The 24,029-nt window shown below is 38.2% G+C and overlaps 2 protein-coding genes across 4 annotated transcripts in view; one reads left to right on the forward strand and one right to left on the reverse strand.

Annotated features, from left to right (window-relative positions):
- The window catches only part of ARSK (arylsulfatase family member K), a 49,846-nt gene extending 39,096 nt beyond the window's left edge, over nt 1-10,750 (reverse strand). The window contains exons 1-2 of one of the 2 annotated variants that reach the window (XR_005234651.2): nt 10,446-10,734; nt 95-224 (exon numbers count right to left, since the gene is read on the reverse strand). Coding sequence is in view for 1 of the 2 variants with exons in the window: in XM_007978797.3 (XP_007976988.3) it covers nt 95-224; nt 10,446-10,571 (256 nt within the window). In the remaining variant the exon portion in view is untranslated. Of the gene's footprint in view, nt 1-94; nt 225-10,445 lie in introns of both variants that reach the window. The other variant, XM_007978797.3, reaches the window with a different exon arrangement.
- An 88-nt stretch (nt 10,751-10,838) lies between these two features.
- SKIC3 (SKI3 subunit of superkiller complex) overlaps nt 10,839-24,029 on the forward strand; it is a 92,007-nt gene continuing 78,816 nt past the window's right edge. Inside the window, exons 1-5 of one of the 2 annotated variants that reach the window (XM_007978822.3) lie at nt 10,839-10,914; nt 15,241-15,312; nt 17,477-17,630; nt 19,039-19,129; nt 23,196-23,339. In XM_007978822.3, coding sequence (XP_007977013.3) covers nt 19,040-19,129; nt 23,196-23,339 — 234 coding nt within the window. In that variant the 5' untranslated portion in view covers nt 10,839-10,914; nt 15,241-15,312; nt 17,477-17,630; nt 19,039. Of the gene's footprint in view, nt 10,915-12,325; nt 13,355-15,240; nt 15,313-17,476; nt 17,631-19,038; nt 19,130-23,195; nt 23,340-24,029 lie in introns of those variants that run through there. The other variant, XM_037982217.2, reaches the window with a different exon arrangement.

Below are 24,029 nucleotides of genomic sequence, written 5' to 3' on the forward strand. Positions count from 1 at the left end.
ATAACTATTCTACTTTTAGGTATAATCTTTTAAACTGTGAATATAGCTTCAGTGTGTAGCCACTTTCTCCCATTCATATTAAGGATGTTCATACCTGCGCGTGATGGGCAACAAATTGGAGAGTTTGTGTAGGCATTTAGAAAGGAAGTCCCATGTGCCTTCATAAAGTTGATAAAAGGAAGTTTCACTACCTGACTTCCTGGATGAAATGTTAGCCTTCCATCCTGGAAATAAGGAAATTTAATTAGCAATGATTGCATTACCAAAGAAGAAAATTATTTTCTTTAACCATAAAATTTACAATAGCAGAAGACTTCAATATGATTTTAAGAATCCTCCAAAGATAAAAACAAAACAAGTATAGAGAGTGTTCCCAGTATCTGGTACATAAATATCTAGAATTCAATGCAGTGTTACGCTTGGATTCATTTGAATACAGTAAATAAAGGACTTCCTAGAACGTTCTTTTGTGGGATGATGAACTAAGTATTTATTGAATACTTACCTATGTGCCAGGCACTGTGCAAAATCTGAGGATGCAATGGTGAATAAAACAGAGTCTTAGGCCCCATGAAGCTTACAGTCTAGTGGGAGAGGCAAAAAGTATACTGGCAAATAAACCATGAATAATTACAAATTATGATGTATGCTTTGAAAAAAAATCTGAGATACAGAAGGACAAGAGAGACCTATGTTAGATAGTGTGGACAGGGAAGTCTTCTCTGGGATATATGAGACCTAAAGAATGAGTAGGATCCAGCTATTCAAAGAATTTAAGGGACATACAAAGTTTGAGGTATCTGTGAGATGGAAGTGGTGATATCAATTAGGCAGCTGGGGTGGGGTGTGGTGGCTCATGCCTGTAATCCTAGCACTTTGGGAGGCTGAGGTGGGAGGATAGCTTGAGCTCAGAGGTCAAGACCAGCCTGGGCAACATAGGGAGACCTTGTTTCTACAAAAAAAAAATTAGGCAGCTTGATAAATGAGTCTGAAGATTAGGAGATGTTTGGGCTGGAGATATGCATTTTGGAGATGAACTGGGAATTGAAGAACTCACCTTGGTAAAGAGCAAGAACAGAAAAAAGAATATTCCAGTCCTGGAGTTCTATTATATGTTTTCAACATAAGTCTAAATAAATTCCAGTTTAAAACATGAGCCAACCCAAAATACAGAATATATCTAAACCCTTGGGATAGCTGAGATTCCTAAATAGAGACATAAAGTAGGCTGTTGGATACAGACAGGAATCTGGAGTTGAGAGAAGTCTATCTTGGTGAAATAAAACTTGGGAGTATTTAACATATTCATGGTTTTGAAAACTGTGAGACTAAATAAAACCTTTTAGGGAGAGAGGGAAAGGAGGGGAAAGAAAAGGGTCTAGAAGAAGTTGTAAGGAGTCCCAAATAAGAGGGGAAAGCAGCATGGGAAACTGAGAAAGAATGGCCAAGGGAGGAAGATGTGAGGAGACCGAGTGCCATGACAGCTGAGAGAAGACAGTGTGCCAAGAAAGAGGTAACATCTGCTGTGCTGAGAACGCACCTGAAATGAGGCCAGAAAATGCACATTGGAATTGGCAGTATGGAGACAGCTGGTGACCTTGACAAGAGCACTTTCACTGGGCGGTAAAGATGAACAGCTAAACTGGAAAGGGGAAGGAATGGGAGGCAGGAAAGTGAGGCAGCAGGGGGAAAAAAGAAAAGCTCTTCTAAGAAGTTATTTTGCAAAGCGAAACAGAAAAACAGGATCGATGTTAGAGAATGGTGTGTTAGCTGGAAGAAAATGTGGGATTAAAGTCAGTTCTTTTTTTTAAGATGGAGAAAATTATGCATGTCTTATGTCAAAATAAATTACCACTTCTAGCAAGAGTAATCACTGAATGCTAAGCAAGTAACTATGGATTTCCTCAATGATGAGCTAGAAAGTCAAAGACAAAAGTACATAGAGGCCAGGCGCAGTGGCTCATGACTGTAATCCCAGCGCTTTGGGAGGCCGAGGCAGGCAGATCACTTGAGGTCAGGAGTTCAAGGCCAGTCAGGCCAACATGGTGAAACCCTGTCTCTAAGAAAAATACAAAAATTAGCTAGGCGTGGTGGCGGGTGCCTGTGATCCCAGCTACTCGGGAGGCTGAGGCAAGAGAATCACTTGAATGTGGGAAGCAGAGGTTGCAGTGAGCTGAGATGGCACCACTGCACTCCAGCATGAGTGACAGAGCGAAATTCCATCTCAAAATAAAAAAAAAGGTGCATAGCCCTCCCTCATGAGAATTTCTTTAAGCCCTTAAATTCAAATTCTCAGAAATTTATCCTTACAAATTCCAAATGTCTATATGTCTTATGCTTACAATCTTTTGGACATGGGGAGATAACAATTTGTGTCCACTGCCTAGAATCCAGACAACCCAGGCTTACCTGGTTGGGGGATGGAGCAGGAGGTCACAAGGTAGAAGAACTGTCTTAAAGGTGTCATATAATTTAAATATGGGGATTTGGACTCCAAGTCCTGCAGGCTAGGTTCAAATTGGTGTAACGACCACTGCAAATGACTACCGCAGCATATCAATAACTAATGTGTCAGGTTAAAATCCATGTTAGTGATTTCCTGATTCATTTCTATGACTAGTACAGGGACATCATCTGTATCAAAAGCAGGCTGGAAAGCAGGACTCTTTGAAATATAATGGCAGAGGTAACCAGAAAGGGAGGGGGTGACTGCCCTCATATGGGAAAGTTACCAACAATTCCATCAGTGAAAGGTGATCTACGTTAAGACTACTGTCTGAGATGTATATAAGGCAGCGAGCGGGATGCAAATATTTAGTGAATGAAATGAAATGAATCTCTAATCTAGAGATTTGTTCAATTTAAAAAGGAAGACAAATTTATGCTCAAAATTCAACAGTATATTTTTGCAAAGCTTAATAAATTGGATTAAGCATATCAATAGCAAAATTTGGTTCCTAGGAAATATTTAAATTATGATCTACATATTCGGAATGTGAAAAATATCAGGAATACTCTAAACGAAGACCAAAATGTTAATAGAGAAAATATTTAAACATTTTCTAGAAGTTTTGGTTTTTGACTTCACGTAGTTTTTACACACTAATGAATCATTTAAAAACTAGGCTACTACTAGTACTGCTGATAATGGTATCAATGGGAGACGGTCCATAGAATATTTCATTCTGAACTGAAAGGCATCTTAATACAGCTGGCTGATGAAAAACAGAGAAAGTAAGTTTTCCATATTATGTTAATGTGGTTTACAATGGACAGCCAAGTGAAAACACAGTTCTGTCAGATTTAGTTGGGAGAGAAAATCTTGTAGAATTGCTTTTGGGATAACTTCTATAATTTACTAATAGCCCGTTTCAATTTTCTCAAAGCCATTCCTATGGTTCAAACAAATTAAGCACTCTAAAATTGTGCATTTAAAAAATGAAAATGACCCATTAATTGGCTTTCTGCAAAAGTGACAGAAATGGTACCAACTGCCTTTAGTTGCTGCATTCTGCTCTTGTTAATTAATTCTCAGGGCTCCGCACATTTTTCCCCCTTGGGGTGGGTGAGCCTTTTGGTAGATACGATTTTGTGATTTTGACTGCTCCTTCTGAACCATGGCTTGTACTTGGTTCCTTATCGTTATGGGCCATGCAGAATCAGAGAAGTTTAGATTTGAATGTATCATCCTAATGAAAGGATGTAACAGCAACTTTCATTTGTCATGTTAGCATGGCAAGACTGCTTATAGTGTTCTTCCCAGATCTGTTCAACAGACTGAATGAGGTTCTCACTAGACTCTGTAGTGAACATTCCTGTACCTACTCTCTCCCGCCACTCCCGAAACCTCACCAAAACTAAAACTGCTACAGGTGCAGTGGCAGGGAGTAGAGGTAGGAGTAGGAATGGGGATGCAGAAGATGCCTATGTCCTTTAGGACCCAGGCAGAGATGCTTGTTTTCTATTATTTATTTATTTAAGTTTTAAAATTTTATTTATTTATTTTTTTGAGTCAGAGACTCACCCTGTCACCAAGGCTGGAGTCCAGTGGCACAATCTCGGCTCACTGCAACCTCCGACACCTGGGTTGAAGCGATTTTCCTGCCTCAGCCTCCTGAGTAGCTGGGATTACAGGTGCCCACCACCATGCCTGGCTAATTTTTGTATTCTTAGTAGAGATGGGGTTTCACCATGTTGCCAGGCTGGTCTCGAACTTCTGACCTCAGGTGATCTGCTCATCTTGGCTTCCCAAAGTGCTGGTATTACAGGTGTGAGCCACCGTACCTGGCATATTTTCTATTTTTTAAAAAATGTGATTATTAAGGTATAATTCACACATTAAACAACCCATCCATTTAAAGTGTACAATTCAATGATTTTTAGTATATTCAGAAAGCTGTGCAACCATTACCATAGTCAATTTTTAGAATGTTCTCATCATCCCCAAAAGACACTCTGCACTCTTTAGCCATTACTCTCTATTTGCCTGAAGCCTAGACAACCACTAATCTACTTTCTGGCTCTACATATTTGCTTTCTCTGGACATTTCATATGAATGGAATCACACAATATGTAGTCCTTTGTGACTAGCTTCTTTCACTTAGCATAATCTTTTTAGGTTTCATCTACATTGTAGCACGTACCATATTTTTTTTTATCATTGAATAATATTACCAAATTTTATTTATCCATTTATCAATTGATGGGCATTTGGGTTGTTTATACTTTTTGGCCATTATGTATACTGAACATTTATAATGCTATGAACATTCATGTACAAGTTTTTGTGTAGACTCATATTTTCATTTCCCTTGGATATATACCTAGGAGTAAAACTGCTGGATTATACGGCAACTCTACGGTTAACCATTTGAGAAACTGCCAAACTGTTTTCCAATGGTTGCATGATCTTACCAGCAGTGTATGGGTTGTAATTCCTTCACATTATTGCCAACTCTAGTTATTGTCTTTTCCATTATAACCATCCCAGTGGGTGTAACTGGTGTCTCACTGTGGTTTTGATTTACATTTCCCTAATGATTAACGATGTTGAGTATCTTTTCATGTACTTATTGGTCATCTGCTTATCTTCTATGAAGAAATGTCTATTAAGATCTTTTGGCCGGGTGTGGTGGTTCATGCCTGTAATGCCAGCACTTTGGGAGGCCTAGGCGGGTGTATCTTGAGGTCAGGAGATTGAGAACATCCTGGCTGACATGGTGAAACCCCGTCTCTACTAAAAATACAAAAAAAAAAAAAAATGATCTGGGTGTGGTGGCCGGCGCCTGTAGTCCCAGCTACTCGGGAGGCTGAGGTAGGAGAATGGCTTGAACCCAGGAGACAGAAGTTGCAGTGAGCTGAGATCATGCCAATGCACTCTGGCCTGGGAGACAGAGTGAGACTCTGTCAAAAAAAAAAAAAAATCTTTTGCCCATGTTTTAATTGTCTAATCCATAATCACGAAGACTTACACCTATGTTGTAAGAGTCTTACAGTTTTACTACAATTTGTAATTTGTTCAATCAATCATTTAAAGTGTTTTTTTTTTTTTTTTTTTTTTTAATATATGGTGCAAGGCAGGGTCCAACCTCATTCATATTGTTTTTTTCCAGCACCATTTGTTTAAAAGATCATTCTTTCCCTATTAAATGGTCTTGGCACCCTTGTTGAAAAATCAATTTCCTATAAACATGAAATTTCTGGACTTCAGATTCTATTCCGTTGATCTGTATGTCATCTATCCTTAAGCCAATTATATACTACATTGATTGGTGTAGTTATGATGTAAGCTTTAAAATTGGGAGGTATAAGTCTTTCAACTTTGTTCTTTTTATTTCAAGATTTATTTTTGGCTATTTTGGGTCCCTTGAATTTCCATATGAATTTTAGGATGGGTTTTTCCATCTCTGCAAAAAAAAAAAGTTCTAGGGATTTTGACAGGCATTGAATTGAATCTGTATATCAATTTGGTGAGTACTGCTTTATTAACAATATTAAATCTGATCCACGAAAAGGGGATGTCTGTTCATTTATTTAAATGTTCTTTTATTTCTTTCAACAATGTTTTGTAGTTTTCAGAGTATAAGAACTACATTTCTTTGATTAGATTTAAGTATTTCATCCATTCTGATGTTACTTTAAATGGAACTGTTTTCTTAATTTGACTGTAAGTGTATTAATCAATTAAGTGTATAAAATATAATTTATTTTTGTACACTGATCTTGTATACAGCCTTACTAATTTATTAGTTCAATAGTTTTGTAGTGGATCTGTAGAATCCTATATACAAGATTACTGCAAGTATAGATACTTTTACTTCTTCCTTTCCAATATGAATGCCTTTTATTTAATCTTTTTTCTAATTCTGTGGCTAGAACCCCCAGTACAATGCTGTAGAGCAGTGGTGAGAATACACATCCTTGTCTTCTTCCTGATCTTAGTCAGAAAACTGATTTTTTTTTTCTTTTAACCATTCAGTGTAAAGTTCTGACTTTTTTTTGTAGATATCTTTTAGTGCCCTTCTATTTCTAGCCAGTTGAATGCATAAGGATTGTTAAATCTTGTCAAATGCTTTTTCTGCATCTATTGAGATGATCACATGGGTTTTGTCCTTTATTCAGACCATATGATGTATTACATTAATTGATTTTCAGAGAGTAAACTCACTGTACATTTTGGAGATAAATCCCACTTGGTAATGAATAATCCTTCTTATATATTAATGAATTTGGTTTCCTAGTACATTTGTCCCTTGGTATCTGCAGGGGATTGTTTCCAATACCTCCCTAGGATACTAAATCTTTGCGAGCTCAAGTCCCACAGTCAGTCCTGAGGAACCCATGGATAGGAAAAGTCAAGTTCTGTGAGTTCCACATCCCGTAAATACCATATATTTTTATCTGAGGTTGGTGGAATCTGTGGATTCAGAACCTGTGAATATGGAGGGCCAAATCCATTTAGTTGAGGATCTTTGCTCTTATATTCCTAAGGGATACTGGTCTGTGGGTTTCTTTCCTTGTGATGTATGCCTGGCTTTGGAATCAGGCAAAAACTGTTTTTTTGTTTGTTTGTTTGTTTAAGATGGAGTCTTGCTCTGTTGCCCAGGCTGGAGTGCAATGGCAAGTCTCGGCTCACTGCACCTCTGTCTCCCGGGTTCAAGCAATTCTCCCTGCCTCAGCCTCCCGAGTAACTGGGATTACAGGTGTCTGCCACACCTGGCTAATTTTGTATTTTGTATAATTAAACGGGGTTTCACCATGTTGCCCAGGCTGGTCTCGAACTCCTGATTTCAGGTGATCCACCCACCTCGGTCTCCCAAAGTGCTGGGATTACAGGTGTGAGCCACTGTGCCTAGTCGATCTGGTCTTATAGTTTGGAAGTGTTCTCTCCTAATTTTTGGAAGAGGAGATGAAGAATTAATATTAATTATTCTTTAAGTATTTGGTAGAATTTATCAGTGAAACTGTTTGGGTCTGTGCTTTTCTTTGTTGGTAGTTTTAAAATTACCAGTTTACTCTCTTTACTTCTTATAGGTCTATTCAGATTGCCTATTTCTTCTTGAGTCAGTTTCAGTAGTTTCTGCCTTCCTAGCAATTTGTCCATTTCATTTAAGTTATGTAATTTGATGATATACAGTTGTTACATGTAAGTATTCCCTTGTAATTCTTTTATTTCTTAAGGTAATGTATCCATTCTCTTTCATGATTTTAGTAATCTAGCTCTTTTGTCTTTTTTCTTGTTCAGCGTAGCTACTGTTTGTCAATTTTGCTGATTTTGTCTAAGAACCAATTTTTTGTCTCATTGATTTTCTCTACTATTTTTCCATCCTCTGTTTCCTTAATTTCTGCTCTAATCCTTATTATTTCCTCCATTCTGCTTGCTTTGCAGAAGCTTGTTTGGTCTTCTCAGCTTGTCTCTCCTGGTATGGAACCTCTGCCCTACTACAGAGCTAGGGCCAGGGCAGTGAGGGTCCTAGTATTCTCAAGCTTCCGCACCTGGCATTAAGCCTCTGTCCTGTAAGTGGGGGCTGGCTGAAGTAAGGGAGCCCTCAACTTCTCAGCTGCGTTCATTAGGAATTTAACCCCTCCAACCTGGATTAGGAGAAGATGAGAAATCCTCACAGCCTGTCCCTTCTAGTGAGATATGATAACCAGTCATTGGGAGCTGCGGGGAGAAGGAGTCCTATCTTCTTGGCCACACCCACGTGAGTGAAACCTCCGTCAAAGCCATAGTTCACTGCCACAGACTCTTCTCGCTGTTCTTACCAAGTTTTAGTGGGTTTTCTTGAATACATGTTTCTTCATTTGGTGTATGCCCTTAGGACAATTTCCAGACACTTTATATGTTTCAAATATTTAATAGTTTTTATGTAGAAAGTGTTTTCATTTGTTTTGCTTGTTTTCTTGGGAGTCGGTCTGCAAAGCTCCTGCGTTGCTATCCTGAATGTAAAACAAATGTGCTATCTTCTTCCTACAATTATTATCAGCTCAACTGCTCTATCTTAGCCTGTAGAGTTTTAGAAATGATACATCAGTGTCAAGAATCTAACAGCATACCAAACTGGTATAATCATAGAGAGAGGAATTATTTTAAGTTTAAAGACCAATCTTTTTACTATATAGTTGAATATACCTAAAACAAAAACTTCAAAGAAACTGTAAGCTCCACTCAGGACTAGCATTATTTCTAGTAATATTACTGTCTTATTTTCAAACACATTGATATATACATATTATATGTTTGGAAAAAGCAAATAAGTAATTGTATTAATGTGTTTAGACCAAAATATTTGGCATAAGACAAAAAAGATATAAGTATAAAAATTAAAGAATAAACTCATAAATTTGAATGGAAAGTATCAATATAATCTCACAATTTATTTTTCTCTTTCTAAAATATATGTACTTTCTAGATTTGTCCACTGGAAAGATCTAGATGGATTGAAAACCCTAACACTCAGATTGTGGTCTCTAAATACAAGATGGGGCAGGAAATACGCATTGTGGACACTTAACTCTGTTAAAGCAAGCTGTCAAATACTAATGGGGATGGGTCAAAAGAACTCAGAACCACCTGAAGGGGCTTCCACTGGCCAAAGATAGGACACTTTGAATACTAACAAGTATGTGAATGCCAAAAATGTAAGCAAATATAGAAAAATCTATGCACTCATACTATACTAAAAAAGTAACAAACCTAAATATTTCAGTCATCTTTGGAAGTTTCTGGGATGTTGTGATCCACATCCGAATTCCATTTTAGGAATGAACAATTGCCTCTGCTGAAGACAGCTGGTTTGCCCAACATCATGCCCCATTCTAGGAGCAGCCCACAATCAGTGGCCATCCAACATGCAGGTAGAAAGGTCTGTTCCCCTCACTCCAACTGGAAAGCAGCTCTGAAGCACCATATTAGTTTGAGAACTGTCATTCATAAGATAGCAACAAAATTCAGCTTCTCCTCTGCACAATCCTGCTTCCTTCATTCGTCTTTGATTACAAGAACACTCTGTAATAAAATGCCACCTAGTCAATTTCCAGTACCGCCCATTCTCTAAGTTTAAATCACAAAGATAACTTTAATATTTTCAAAAAATCTCACAGGCACATCCAGACTATGCAATTTTAATCATCACGGGTTAATCTATGAGAAAGGGAATACAACATATGATTGCAAACACTCTTTAGTGCCAGATATGCTTAACATCAACCTCTGTGTGACCACAGTAACACCGAGTGATAATAAACTAATATTACAATTAATAACCAAACAATTGTCTAAGCAGCACTTTTTAAAACATGTATCATCCTAAAAGCTTCGGGTAAGGTTGACAGTAGCACCTTTGGCTTGGGAAAGTTTCAGAAACTGTTTAAGTTTGGGATTCGGCCACATTACCAACACACACACACACGCAAAATTTTTCTGGAATACGGGGGAGTGAATCAAGTTATACCAACGATTCCATTTGAATCAGCACTAACAGGATTATCACAAATCTGGATAATAAAAATAAACTTTCTTCACTTCTCAACCAAATATGAATTCCTGCAAACTTGAGGTGAACTGGGAAATGACTTTTGGAAAGCTAACACGCTTTTATGGAGATGCAGAATGTTATTTTACCACACAATTAAACCAAACCGGGGTATAGACTGAAAGTTCATTAGTAGTGGTAAAATAATTTAGCGAATCGAGGTCAGTATTAAAAAAAAAATCTGCAAAGATGTTTTCAGTGTTTCACTATTGTTTTACATGCTTGCACAGGTATGTGGTGTGCTTGTGAGTACACGGGGCCTCAAATAAAATGTATTTCTTTCTTTGCATCGGGGTGAAAGGTGTTTGAAAATGTCTCAGGTTCTGCTACCCAAAGCTTGCAGCACAGGCGGCGGCGGGGAGGTCTCCGGTCCCTAGCGGGGCGCCCCTCCCCTGCCTCACGGTACTTACAAAGGAGTCGCTCACGACCAGCACCACGTTGGGCGCTTTGGCTGCTCCCCGCCTCTGCTCCCCTGCTCCGGGGGCCTGTACCGCTAGCGCCGAGACTGCGACCAGCGACATCCACAGCAGTAGCATCCCTGGTAACGGTTCTGAGAGCCTGTCGCCGGGCCAGCCGCCTCCCTCTGGCGTTCTCTCCCTAGCAGAGCAGGGTAGGGACAGCGAACAACTCCCAAAGCTTGCAGTTTGGTTTCTTGATAGCAACGTCGGGCTTCACCCGCAGAACTACAACTCCCATCAGGCTGAGAGCGCGCACATGCGCAACAGAGAAATCCCCGCTTTTACCCACATTAAGGCTTTTTAATCAAATACCGAGCAAATCAGAACCCAGCCACTTCCAGTCACGTGAATGATTCCTGGGAAAGGCGCATGCGCTCTCATTGCAGACTCGGCATTTGTAGAAGAGGAGCATCTGTCCCAGGTGGGTTCGGATCTCTGTCGCTTTTGCACAAGGGATCATAAAGGCGATTGAAATGGTACTTAGCGAAAGAAAGGATCGGGGCCGGGGCTGTTCGTTTTGAGCCGCGCAAGCGTGACTGAGTGTTCTGCGAGAGCGTGAACTGGGCGGCGATGAGGTGGCGGCGCGGCTGTCACTTAAGTTCAATAGGGCGGTTCCTTGTGGGGCCTCTGGGTGGATCGCCTCAGGTGCGCCGAGAATACCTTAGAGCCCCTCGAATACCTTCCCAGGGAAATCTCTAGTCTGTCTCATCTTATAGCTTCTCTTACCCTGTGCAGTCAGGATTTACTGTGCTCTCATGGGACGAGGAGCGGGGCCTAGTAAGAAGTTTCAGGCTGTAGGTGGGGGAAAGCATAGCTGTTCCTTGCCTTCAGAGAGCAAAGGAGATAAGCGAAACTGGAGGGGGAAATGGGCTCTGCGACGTATTCAGTTAGTTGGCGTAGGTTCAGAATATCATCGTTTTGCTGCAGAATAAAAACCGGTCTCTTTTGACTGTTGAATTCCTTTGGAGAGTTCTGGAAGAAGCAGATTTCTGTCCCAAAGCCAAATTCCAATTTCAGTATCTAGTTTCGAGTATATAATTTGCACATCACACCAGTAGTTTTAATATTCTGACAGTAAAAAGAGGAGTTGTACTAGTTACTTAACATAATTCAACTGAATGCTAGTATCTGGCAGGTTTTTTTTTTTGCATAAGATAATTGTAATAAGGAACAGATTTATTTAATACTCACATGACACTTAGGTGCTGAACGTTACACTAAGCATTTACTGAGCATCTACTGCATGCCAGGTACTTTTATATGGAATATTTTCCATGATCCTCACTTTCACCATATTGCAGATAGGAAAACAGGCTTAGAGAGGTTAAATGACTGACCTGAGTTTACACAGGGAGCCAGTCAGAGCACGACTGAAAATTGAAGAGTCTGTGCGGTAACTCACTAAATGCTCTGTCTGCAGTTAATTACAAAATTTCTTGACAGTCTACTGAGTTTATCTGTTAGTGTAGCAGAATTGTTACTCAAGCAGCGAGATAAAGATCTGCGGGTCACGCAAAAACGTAAACAGTGTTGGGCGCGGTGGCTCACGCCTGTAATCCCAGCACTTTGGGAGGCCGAGACGGACGGATCACCTAAGGTCAGGAGTTTGAGACCAGCCTGGCCAACATGGTGAAACCGCGTCTTTATGAAAAATACACAAAATACCGGGCGTGGTGGCGGGCGCCTGTAATCGCAGCTACTAAGGAGGCTGAGGCAGGAGACTCGCTTGAACCCAGAAGGCGGAGGTTGCAGTGAGCCGAGATCACACCAATGCACTCCAGCCTGGGCAACAAGAGCAAAACTCTGTCTCAAAAAAAAAAAAAAAAAAAAGAACCTAAACAATAGTCTCGGTTTACACGAAGTTAGACTTCAGGGAAGCAAAACCTAGCATACATGAAATAATAATACAGCGTGGAAGGTGATACAAGTGGACTCCCTCATAAACACAAATTTGTTTTGAGTTAATTTGGAATGTAGGATGTATTTTCTACCATGGTGACAATATTGACTGACATTTGAATCATAAAAGTTATATTTAACTTTGTGTCTGATTCCATAAACTGTACTAACTCTCTACAGCCTTGTTTCCACAGGATATGTACTCTGATGACAGAATTACAAGAATGCATCTTTTTCTTCTTTCTCCCGTTGACAGTGTCAATAGGAGCAGGTGCTGCAGTGATTTGGAGCAAGACAGATATTTTAGAGCCTTAGAGACATTGTGCTGGAAGAATCTAAGAGGCTTCCAGTCCTACTTCCCATCTGACATTCAGTTTATCCTAAATCATTCCTGCTGAGTGGATTGTTCAGCCTGTGCTTTTTCATCTCCAGCGATGGGAAGCACTTCCACTGAACGCCTCATTCCACATTTAAATAGGTCTCATTAAAAGTTCCTATTTTAAGTTGAAGTTAATCTTCCTCTATTTTTAACCATTCATTAGTTCATTTTTCTTCACTTTTACATGGATAATCTCTCCCTTTCAACAGTCCTTCCCCTCACTCCCTCTCCACCATTTATTTTTTTCCTAGTCCCCAGTTTCTTCAGCTAGTTCTCATAATTTCAGGTTCTCTCATTGTTTTGATTACTCTTTTGTGAACATATAACATTTTTGCTAATCAGTAACTATGCTATCAGAAAAGGTACTCAGGAGAATGTAACCATTTGCCTCACTGCCTACTTCCCTCCCACCGTTTTTCACTCCTGCATGCTCTCCCCTAGAATACTGAGTTGCCAAAGCCCTCTTTGGTCACAGATGCTTCTGTGGGCTTGTTTTTCCCCAGGAGCGTCCTCAAAGTGTGACTCGATAAACCTCTGCTGGTTGAGACACTTCCCTCAGTCACTCAGTTTTTTGTTAACACTGGTAAGCTTTGGAAGCTGGAAGATCATTAGCTCTTTATTGAATATGTATTATTCAGTAAGTGTTGGGTATCTAAGAAGCACTGAAAATATAAGACCTACATCTAAGAATTTATTGAATTGGGAGACAGGTTATGTCTATATAAGATAATAAAAATAATATTTGTTAAGTTGCAGTTGAGTAGCTCAGTTATAATGTTATAAGTGTTAATAAGTGGTTTGGAGGAGGAAGTGATCCCTGTTGTAGGCTGTACTCTAGTATTCATGTAGTGTAGTAACTAATTTGAAGAGGATACTCATGTTTGATAATAGCTGTCTTTTGAGGAATACAGATGCTTCTTGACTTATGATGGGGTTACACCACGATAAACCCATTTTAACTTGAAAATATTGTAAGTCAAAATGCATTTAATATCCTGATAAGCATATCCTAAAGTCAAAAAATTGTAAGTTCAGCCATTTGTAAGTCAGGGGCCATTTGTATAGGTAAGAAGTTACTTCTTGAGAGAGCAAGTAAGAAGGAGGTTGCAGAGAGGGTTGGGGATTTTGAATGTGTAGAGAAAATTTGTAACTGAGTTATCACACTAGTTGTTTTAGGAATGGCAGGTAGTGAAGTTGATTGAGCGAATAACAGTAGATAGGACATTATCAGTATAGATTATGTCCAAGTACTCCATCTATGTTTATTTCAGGTAAGTGATGCAATTCTTACTTTACCGGTGAGGAAATGGGCTTTGAGTAATGAAGTCAGGTATCCAAGGCCTAATGGCTTTGATCCTAGATCTATTTGATTTCCTAAGCTCACTCTCAACTAGGGTAAGCCTTGGTGGGTGGATATGACAGAGTAACGGGGCTGACAGGATCTAGGGTATTTTGTAAGAACAGAGCTGAAGTGACTGAGTGATAAATTAAAACTAGATTGGATGAGGAGGGCAGCCAAGTGTTACCAGGGCTAAAGAAGCCAGTGAAATAGTCAAGTTGGTACTTTTTTTTCTTTTTTAACTATTATCTTACTAACATTGTTTGGATTACTATACTTTCTTTTCTTACCAGTAAGACTTTTTACTGTTGAACTTATACTTCTGTTTAGGTAGATCACTAATGAGTGTTTTGGTTAGGGAAACTTTTCATTCCTTGTTCGTCCCTACCTGCCTCGCCTAAACATTGTTTACTTCCTAGTTCTGAAGTAGCATGTTTTTTTCACTTTATTCAACTTTTCAAAACCACCTCCATTCTCTCCAGGGACCATTCTATATTATTTTTTGTTTGACAGAAGCCACTTCAGGGATGCTATCAAAATATTCTTAGAACTTGTAGATGTGTAGTTAGTTGTGTTACTATTTTTAATGACTATTTAAATGCATTATTAACATTAAAAATTTTTCTGTTTTCATTAGATTACGAACTAATATAATTGTATTATATTATACTCCTTATGTTCCTTAGAACAAAGTTCTATTCTAATATAATTAGGCTGCAAATTGGGTGTAAATAAGTACTCTTAGTTGTCTGTAAATGTCCTTGATTCAAAGCAAAAATGGCACAGAAATAGTAGATATTCTTTTTTGGCTCCATTTTTTATATTGACATCAGTGTATTTTGGGTTTCTGAAATGATTTTTCAAAATCCTTCTGATCTCTTATAGAAGTTTCCTTTTATCATCTGAGACCCTAGGAATATAGTTTAGACCAATTTAGAAATTTGGAGATTAAGATTAGTATCTCTCTGGGAAAGAATACAAATACTAAAAATCGTACATAATTATTTCTCATGTTTTAAATTATGAATTATGAAAATTGAATCTGATGCTTTAAAAAGTTTAGAAGGTTTTGGGTTGTGGGTGTCATCCTTTTTATATGACTGTCTCATACTTGTTTTTATTTAATTTAGATGGAAAATGGGTAAGGAACAATCTGAAATTCAATTCGGGAAGAATATAGAGGTAGTAATAATAGGTAAAAGGTAAGTGTCTAGAATGCTAAATAATAAATTGGAATCTATTTTTACTTCATGATTGTTTTTACTCATTCCTTTCAGAAGAAAGATTTAATGGCATAGGTTTTTGTTTTTTTTTTAATGTCAGACTATGGGTCATCACAAAATACCTTTTGTTATTAGATTTAAAGGTATCATTTTTTTCCTTTCTGTAATTAGCTTCCATTATCATTATCATTACTATTTATTGTTATTGTTGTTTTAGCTTTGTGGAATCTTTATATGAGCATATTGGAATATTATTTAAGGTTTCATAGCCTCAACTGGGGACAGTAGGACATATCAGTTCACTTACCTATATATGTTGTCTTTGAGGAATATCATTGCCTTTATGGCATGACTGTCACTTTCTAACTCTTTTTAAGTGCCATTGTTGCCACTTTTTATGCTTGATTTATGTCGGATAAAAATATTTTGGGTTGGCCTGGCGTGGTGGCTCACGCCTGTAATCCCAGCACTTTGTGAGGCCGAGGCGGGCGGATCACAAGGTCAGGAGATCGAGACCACGGTAAAACCTTGTCTCTACTAAAAATACAAAAAATTAGCCGGGGTGGTGGCGGGCGCCTGTAGTCCCAGCTACTGGGGAGGCTGAGGCAGGAGAATGGCGTGAACCCGGGAGGCGGAGCTTACAGTGAGCCAGATCGCGCCACTGCACTCCAGCCTGGGCGACAGAGCGAGGCTCCATCTCAAAAATATATATATATATTTTGGGTTGGTGATAGAAAAAATTGAGTGAAAACGTACAAAATGAATACTCTTGTTTAAAAAAAGTCAGTTGAGATTGAGAAGAAAAGTGGGAGGAGAGGTATAAGAGGGAAGAATTAATAGGGAGTTGTGTTGTGGAAGAATGTTAAAGACATCTCCCTCTCTTGCAAGAGAGCTAGGTGTTTCTTTGAAATGTTAGAAATCCTTACAATCAAGGGAAATATCCAAAATAGAGGAGTATGGGGTTACATGGAATCATTTTGGGTAGTAGGTTTTTACCCTTGGAAGGAAAATGGGTTTAAGTGGTACCTAGTAGGTGGTTGGATCTCAATAAGGGTTTGTTTAGAAAATTGGTGAATGGACCTTTCCCTTCCACCCCACCCCCTCAAAAAAAAGAAGGAAGTAGCTTTTAGGGTTGAAAAGGGGCAGATTATTTTGTCTTTTTAGAAATTAACCTTTTGAAACTTACGTACATACATATATGTGTGTATGCATGAGTGAGAGGACCTCAGTGCTAGCGTATTATGTTAAATGTTGCATCAAATGAAGAAGGAATTGGAAGAGAAGAATAGAGGATTCCATTGTAGCATGAAGAATTGTAATTACATATGGAGACACACAGATACTGAAGGATATTTAATATTAGAATTGATTACCAAGAGAAAAATGGTATTTGTTTCTATATAGTGGTCTTTAAAAACAATCTACTTAAAAATTCCTAATGGCTTCCTATTTGCTGCTATATTTTAGTTCATACTTGTCTTTTTGACTTTCAGGATCTGTAATCTGAGGCTCTGTTTGACCTATCCAACCTAATTTTCTTCTCTTCTTTAATAAGTCCCTTCTGATCCATTCAGCATGGCTTTCTCACTGTTTCCTATACTTACCACAACTCATTCCCACTTCTCTCACTTTGCTAATGCATTTGCCTCTGAGTAGAGCAATTTTCCTTCTTTCCTCCATTCTTAAGTCTTGTCTTCTTCTATTAATAATAGCTGTTAATAACATCACGCCATACACCTTTCCTCCTCTAAATTCCTATTGCACTTCCACTCATTACCCTTAGTTTAGCATTTGATTACTAAATGACTTATACGTCTTAAGTCTTTCTCTTGATTTAGATTATATTCTTTATATATTTTTTATATCATGCATAGCAAATAGCTTGGGGCTGCATGTAGTTTAGTAGTGGTTGGTTCTACCTTGTTTGTATACGTGCCCTCTTGAATGTTGGGTGATAGAAGAGATGGTGAACTTCCTCCTTATGTAATGGTTGTGGTTTTCTGTTTGTTTTTAATTTGAGACTGTTTTTGTTCCTTTTCAACTTGGACATCTTTTGATTTTTTTACTTGAGTACCTCTTTTTGTCTCTTTTTATTGGTCTAGATCAGTTGTCATCATCCTTGATGTTATTTTCTTCTTTTTAGTCTGCAGGGTTTTTTTTAACCAAAGGAAACTGGTTTGAGAAAATTGTGAAATCAGCATTGAAATTTGTTACCTACTCCAATCAAGATTTGCAAACTACAAAAAAAGTTCTGAAGGTTTCACCTGTAAATATATACCAAGATAATTTCAGATAAGGTAGTAGTTTCTAAATCAAGAACATATGAAATATGGTGCTTTAAATTATATAATTATTGTAACTCGGCAAAAAAGTTACTTATCTGCCTATTTAGGAAATCTGGTTCTAGCTGTAGATAAATTGATTTTATGGTATCTTAATTTTTCTATTATTTTGAATCCTAACAGTTTTTAAGTCAAAAAGATTAAAAAATATATATCTAACTTCTCAAACTTCTTTGGTCTCATACTTCTGTGTTAGCTTCTTCTTTGGATATAAAGGACTGTCAGTTTACCATGTCAGTGATTCATCTTTTTGGTACATTTTACTCCCTTGAGCATCTGAAACCTATAAATACTTAATATTTACCCCAGCTTTGTTTTACCTTTCTATGAGATTAGAGGAACTGACAGAAAATACAAATTTTTTTTTTTTTTCAACATTGAATTATGATTGAATTAGACTTGTTTACAGGTAAGCCAGAATAAGTTGTGAAATCTTAAAATATGCTAATTTATTTAAAATTAATATATCTTAAGATTAAATGAAGAAATTATCTACTAATTAAAATAGCTTCTTATGACTGAAATTAGTGTACAATCCTTTTGCATTATCCATTGCTTCCATTCAAGTTTAAACATTGTTTTTCTTTAGAGAAAGTATGGGTAATAATCCTACAATAATCCTTATTGTGAAGAAAGTTAATATCCTGATTTATATTTCACAGAAACTAGCATTAAAACAATGCTTTCTTAAACTTTCGTATCACAGTCACTGAAATTATTTGTGTTGGTGTTTTATCTGTGACTTGGGCTTATTCTACTGGATCTTGCTTTGTATAGAGTGGGAGAGTTGGATTGAGATTGGTATGTATTTTGAGTTCTGATCAACAAGATCATTTGTATTTTAGCCAAAATATATGGAGAATGAATGTAAATAAAATATAACTCAATTTCAACACTTATTAATTGATAATCTATAATTTGTAAGATACTAGGTCCTATGGATGTGGCAGTGAAAAAAAAAATTCTTGCCTGCATAGAGCTTACATTCTTGTAGGGGTTGGGACCCAGAAAATAAATCGGATAAATAAGTAGAATATATAGTATATTAAATGTGACAGATGCTTTCAAGAACAATAAAGCAATGAAAAGGGTTCAGGAAATACTGGGTTGTTGAGAGTAGGGGGATGGCAAGATTAAAATGCTAAATAGCATGTAGAGGGAAGGTTTCATTGAGGAAATGACATTTGAGTACAAATCTGAAGAGGTAAAGGAATAAACTGGATATATGCTAGAGGGAAGACTGTTCCAGATAGAAGGAGTCTTTTCTCTTTCCAGGTTCCCTTTCCAGATGACTAAGTTTGTTGGAACCTTTACGGGTGGGTAGGTATTACTGTAGATTCACTCAGGCTTTCTGCCTTGACAGAATGTCCAGCAAGGAAGTGAAGACTGCTCTAAAAAGTGCTAGAGATGCAATCAGAAACAAAGAATACAAAGAAGCTTTGAAACACTGTAAGGTAACCAGTATTTTTTTCTTCCACAATAAAAGTATGTTACCCATTTATAAACATTGTTGATTTGTAATATGTGAATTATTTACTGTCCAAACAACAAAAGGGGTAAGGCTATTTAGTAGAACCATTAGAATGGTTAGACATTTAGCTTCCAATTAGCAGGATAAACTACCTCTGCTAAACTTAATTTTCTCTATATTGGTAACTTACCAAAACCAAGTTCTGAAAACCTGATTATCCCATAAATGTCTTTTGATGGTTGTATCATGGAATGCTACTATATCTTAAAGTTTTCATTTTTTAGTGGCATGTTAGTGTTCTTTTTCTATTTGGTTTGTGGATGAGAGAATCAGGATTATAAAGCTTATTTTTATGTTGATGGAAATGTTTCCATTCAGAGGGAGAAATTGGACTCAGGGGAGAGACAGAGGGTAGTGGTAGGAGTAAAGTCATCAGTAGGTGAGAGACACTCTGGGATCCAGAGCTTGAGGGAGCCCTTTAATCCTTCTTCCATCTTAGCAGGAGAGAAGATAGGTGCCCATCATACAGTGTTGGGCTTGTAGATTTGGTGATAGGAAAAGCTTTCTTCTCCAATGGCTTCTATTTTCTTGGCGAAGTATAAAATGAGACTGGGAGAAGACTTGGTTAGGAGGTTTGAGATAAAAGAAGGTATGAAATAGCTTCTTTCTTTTTTTTTTCGTGGTGGGAAAACAAACATGCTAGTAAGGACTGGAAAGATTAGCAGGCCCTAGTGATTGCCCATTTGAAGTTTCAAGCTATTAAAGTGAAATTAATGAACTCCGCTGTAGTTTTCTCTCTTCGTATTCAGCTTCCCAGGTTTGGAGATGGGCATGATGGGGTTCAAGTGTGGATAGAGAGAAAGATGAGAGGAAAGACATGCAAAGGAGTTGAGGTTGTGATGACAAGGGATTGATGACAGTGGTGAGTCCTGGAGTCTAAGCTGGGTAAGGAGGAATGAGAAATGAGAAGTGGGCTGATAGGCAATGGAGAAAGGGGTTAGGATAGAAAAAATTAGAGAAATCAAAGGTTAACGATTTGTTACCATGGGTCCACTACAGTAATTGAACTGGGACGGTAGGAAAGGAGCAGATGAGTACCGTGCTGGAAATTCAGATTTTGGATGGGTGAGTAGCGTGGAGGTCACGTAACTGAGAGGCCAGAGTGTTCAATGGGACATCAACATGAAGGTTAGAATGAATACAGGCACTGAGGTGGAAAAGAAGGATACAGAATTTTCACTGAAGGAAAGGGGAGTTAGGAAGTTGGTAGACTGTAGCAACAAGAAGGCTGTTTTTAGTAGTATAGTTGGATGGCCTGAGCTTCAAAGGCAGTGGGGTTGCTGAAGGAGGAAGGAGCAGAAGAGGACTGTAGGTGACAGTGCGAGCAAGGAGAAGCCGCTTCTCATCTCCTAGGCCTGTGGCATGTGAGCTGTAAAAGAAGTCAACTGCAATCTGTAGGATCTATAGGGGAATTAGCATGTTTTCATTGAGGCAGAACTTGGTGTGGTTAAAAGAAAGGTTAAAAATATGGAGGGAACTTGGCTGATCCAAATTGGGAGTTTCAGAGGGCACAATGAAGAATTTAGGAGAGTGGTAGGGAGGGAACTGGGCAAGACTGGGGGTATACATGGCAATATGAGGATGAGTCTAAGGAGTAAACAGATAAAGGATACCCTTGTGAGGTTTAGGTTTCTGGTGGTGACTGATGGAGCCTAGCAGGGATGCAAGGCCATGATAGTATTCATCTTGATTTAGAAGAAGGTAGGCCGTGTGTTCCAAGTGGGGACAGGTTGTGGATGGAGTACAAGAAGGGAAGAAGGACTGTTTCCTTCAGCACTAGGTTTATCTAATTGATGCACGTTTCAGTTACTATATACAGCACCACCATAGTTGTCTTCTTTCTGTAGGCTTTCTGCAAAATTCAGATACGAATTACACCAAATAGTTAATAATTTATACTAGAGAGACCCAATTAGAAAATGCAGATGGATAGCTGATCAGTTCTAAATGCCTGATTACTAATGTGTAGTAACCCAGAATATTGGTTGAGACTGAATGCATTTTTGAGTAAAGGAATGTTGCATTTGCTGTGGGTTTGTCTGATCGTCACCTTGTCTGCCTGTGGCTCTTTATCACATGATATGAGTGTCTCTTCAGGGAAGCCTTCTCCAGTTTGTGCAGAGTTCCGTACTTTTTTCTGTGTGTTCTTTCAGAATCTCATACCTGCTTTCACCACATTGCTGATAATTTTTTTTTTTTTTTTTTTTGAGATAGAGTCTCACTCTGTGGCCGAGGCTGGAGTGCAGTGGCACGATCTCGGTTCACTGCAAGCTCCGCCTCCCGGGTTCACGCCTCAGCCTCCCGACTAGCTGGGACTACAGGCGCCCACCACCACACCTGGCAAATTTTTTATATTTTTAGTGGAGACGGTGTTTCACCGTGTTAGCCAGGATGGTGTCCATCTCCTGACCTGGTGATCCGCCCACCTCGGCCTCCCGAAGTGCTGGGATTACAGGCGTGAGCCACTGCGCCCGGCCGATACTTATTTTCTTAAACATCCATTTCAGATTCTGAAAAAAATCTGGTCATGAGGCAGATAACTGCTCTGCTGGTTAGATAACTAACTGCTAGTTGACTATTGCATTTTGTTCAGCAGTTAAGTGCCAGCCATTGTAGCTGGTGTTGGGAACATAAACATTACTAAGGTGCCAGTGTTTAGAGCTTAACTTTGGTAGTTGCATCATTGTTGTGGTTTGTTAGGAGGCAGCATTATTATGTTGAAGTCAAAATAAATAGAGGCACGAATATTTAAATTGAATTTTATTTTGGGAAGCAAGAATTGCAATTTTGGGCATATGCACACAGGTAAGTGGTCTTTTGTATCTCTGAAGAACAAAGAGAAGGTTGGCCATTTTATTGGAAAGAAAAATGTTGTGTATTATTTTGAAAGAAAGCTCACTGGTACTGGAGAAGCTTTTGGGAGCTGGCGGGCTCTGATTGGTGAGTGACGATGGTAGGTAAAACTAGACTTAGAGTCATGGCAGCTACTGGGGAAAACTAATCTTAGGGTTACAGCAGGCCCTCTCAGCAGCTGGGCTTTTGGAAAATTTAAATCTTGGAGCAGGTGCTATGAGGGCCTAAGTGCCATTTTCCCTGGTGTTCCCTTTACTCTGCCTTAGCCAGGTGACAAGAATGACCCCATTTGTGTAATCAGTGTGTTCACAGATAGAATGGAGCTTGTCCTGCATATCAGGGACAGATTATTAGACGTGTTATGTGGATGCACTCAAGTCAATAATATGACTGGCTTAGCTCATGGAAATATTGTTATTTTCTCTAGAATAATGTAAAACCTTAAGAAGTTAATTTCATTTCAGCTACCGGTTTTGTTTTTCTTTCCCTAGAATATACTTGCTAACTGCTTCAAGCTATTTTATTTTACCTTAGCAAGTAGTTGTTATTTCTGAAAGCAATTATCTCTACATATAATTTTTATTCCAGGTGGCATGTGTTGTTTAAACATTCATTGCCACTATTTATTTTGAACGTATTTGGTATGGTCACATCGGGGTGAATCTACTTTCCTAGTCTATAACCTCGAGAAAAATCCATGTGTCTAATATGGGGAAACTATCATGGTGAAGGAAATGAAGTGAAATGAGATGGAGTATGATTAAGTGAAAAGAGATGGAAAACAGTTTTGTGAGTTTGACCAGTAGCAGTATGGAGGCAGGCAGGATGACTGAGTAGTTACTGTTCTTTTTATACCCAGTATTGTCAAAGAGCATGGGGAGGCATTTGGTGGAGGTGTCAGTATCACTTGGGCAGCTTTAAAAAACCACCTGTTATTTCAAAGCCATTATGGTCACTCATACAGTCCAGCTCCTTCCCCTGAGGAAACTGAAACCAGATAGGTTAAATGGCATTCTGAAGTTTGCCCTGTTAGTGGTAGATACGGATTTCCTGACTCATAAGTAGACTTTCTGTTATTGTTAGTTCATTTGCTTCCAAAATTTACTGACTTGCTCTTTTATTTTTTTTTAAATCAGACAGTGTTAAAACAAGAGAAAAATAACTATAATGCCTGGGTTTTTATTGGTGTTGCTGCAGCTGAACTAGAACAACCTGATCAGGCCCAGAGTGCCTATAAGAAAGCTGCTGAATTAGAGCCAGACCAATTACTAGCTTGGCAGGTATGTAGAAAAAAATTTTTTTTCTGTATTATGGGAATGGAATTTTTTTTTTTTTTACATTTTTCAAAATACAGGTTTCAACACTAAACTAAGCATTTAAACCTACATTTGCCCCATGTAAGAAAAAATTTAAATTTATTGGTTTTCTAAACCTAAAAGTTAGTTTAGAAAAAAAGTGGTGTAAAGGATGTTAACACTATTTAACATCCTACCTAATAGATTATTTTAAATGTGAGCACTCAAATATAAATCTCTACTTTAGTTATATGTGCATATAAAAGACTTGTCCATAATATCATTCTTTATGCTTACCTGAGGAAAAAGAAATGTTTTTTTAATGTTTCTGAAAAATAAAATAATATAAAAATGTTTAATGTTTCTATATTTGAATGCAAGTTAAATTCTTTTTTCTTACTTAGTGGCCTTAATGTTTTTACTTAGATTCTCCAACTTTTTCACATTTAATAACTTTGTTTGGTATCTCAATCACACTTTTGAAACTGATGAATTCAATGTTGTAGGCCCTGGAGAGTATGAACCTGTTTGTCTTAGGTTCATGTGAATAAGAACTTGAGGATATCTGGTAACACGCTTAGAGAAATTGATGCTTTTATAATGGACTGAGTGGTTTAGGATATCTGATCCTTCTTTAAAGCAAAAATGACAATTTTCACAGACTACTTGATTTTT

This window comes from Chlorocebus sabaeus, chromosome 4, assembly GCF_047675955.1.
Source record: "Chlorocebus sabaeus isolate Y175 chromosome 4, mChlSab1.0.hap1, whole genome shotgun sequence".
NCBI classification, from domain to species: domain Eukaryota; kingdom Metazoa; phylum Chordata; class Mammalia; order Primates; family Cercopithecidae; genus Chlorocebus; species Chlorocebus sabaeus.